Here is a 1,332-nt window from a genome sequence, read left to right as displayed (position 1 = left end):
AGAGCCGCGGCGGCTCCTCCCGCCAGTCCATCCAGAAGTACGTGAAGAGCCACTACAAGGTGGGCCCGAACGCCGACGTCCAGATCAGGCTCTCCATCCGGCGCCTGCTCGCCGCCGGTGTCCTCAAGCAGACCAAAGGGGTTGGCGCCTCCGGCTCTTTCCGCCTGGCCAAGGCCAACAAGGCCAAGAAGTCCCCGGCCAGGAAGAGGAAGAAGGTGGCCAGAAAATCCACATCGCCCCGGAAAGCTGCGAGGCGCAGGAGATCCAAGTCGCCGGCAAAGAAGCCCAAATCTGCTGCCAGAAAAGCCAGGAAGAAATCGAGGGCTAGCCCGAAGAAAGCCAAGACGACAAAGACTTTTAAAGTCAAGTCACTGAAGGCATCCAAGCCCAAGAAGGCAAAGCGGTCAAAACCCAAAGCCAAGTCCAGCACCCGGAAATCACCCAAGAAGAAGTGAAAAGTCTAGAGGCGTTTCGGTACTCTCCCCTTTGGGTTCTGTAAATAGCTTTTGCCTCTATTTTTACCCCTTTCTATTGCATTTTATAAAGAATTGATCTATTCCTGTCTGGAAATAGCTAAAACAAGGCAGTTAATGAAAGAAAAAAGGAACATCTTTGGTACGGAGAGTTCCAGTTTTTAAGAGTTACTGGTCTGGGTTTTTATTTCGACATCTCAGAAATTTCTTGCGTGTGTCTGTTGTGGTTTTTTTTAATGCTGGGCTGCTTGTGGTGTGTTGGGAGCGATGGTGACTCTGTTGTGTGGGTCGAGGCCGTCCAGGATTTAAATTCCTGATCCTGCCCTGGCTCTCGGGGTGTTGTGTGTTCGCTGGGGCTGGGGAAAGACTGCCTGTGTCGGAGGGGAAGCGGGAACACACGGCTGTGAGAGCCACAGCCTTCCCAGGAGGAGGAAAGGTGGGTCCCCGTTCCTTCTTCCACCACCCCGGGTCCCCACCATGGGGCTGAGGGGAGGTGTGCTGGGCTGCTGGTTGTGAGGTCTGGCTGGTGCTGGAGATAACCACCAGGCCGGCTGGGCGATGGGGCTGCCCGCCTGCCTGCGGAGCTGCCACAGGGACTCAGGGCAGGGATGGGACAGAGGAGGAGGTGGAGCGGGGACAGGGTCTGTTCACATTCACTTTCAAAGAGTTGGAGGTGCCTGGCAAGTGGGAAGGGGTTGATCCCTGGGGAGGAGGCACAAACAAGGCTATGAGTGGCTTTGGTTCCTGGGAAGTGACAGCCGGAGCAGCGCAGCAGCGGGCAGCTCCACAGGCAGGCTGGGGTGGGCAGCCCCGCTGTCACCTTGGGGGGTCTGGCTTTGCGCCCAGCAGAGGCTGGCTT

General features: G+C 56.8%; 1 protein-coding gene across 1 annotated transcript in view; it reads left to right on the top strand.

The window, feature by feature from the left end:
- Nucleotides 1–455, top strand: part of LOC104283686 (histone H5) — a 15,636-nt gene extending 15,181 nt beyond the window's left edge. Inside the window, exon 2 of the mRNA XM_009881897.1 lies at nucleotides 3–455. Coding sequence (XP_009880199.1) covers nucleotides 3–455 — 453 coding nt within the window. The remainder of the gene's footprint in view (nucleotides 1–2) is intronic.
- Nucleotides 456–1,332: the final 877 nt, after the last annotated feature.

This window comes from Charadrius vociferus, unplaced genomic scaffold, assembly GCF_000708025.1.
Source record: "Charadrius vociferus isolate BGI_N301 unplaced genomic scaffold, ASM70802v2 scaffold413, whole genome shotgun sequence".
Classification (NCBI taxonomy): domain Eukaryota; kingdom Metazoa; phylum Chordata; class Aves; order Charadriiformes; family Charadriidae; genus Charadrius; species Charadrius vociferus.
This window is presented reverse-complemented; position numbering and strand designations above follow the sequence as displayed.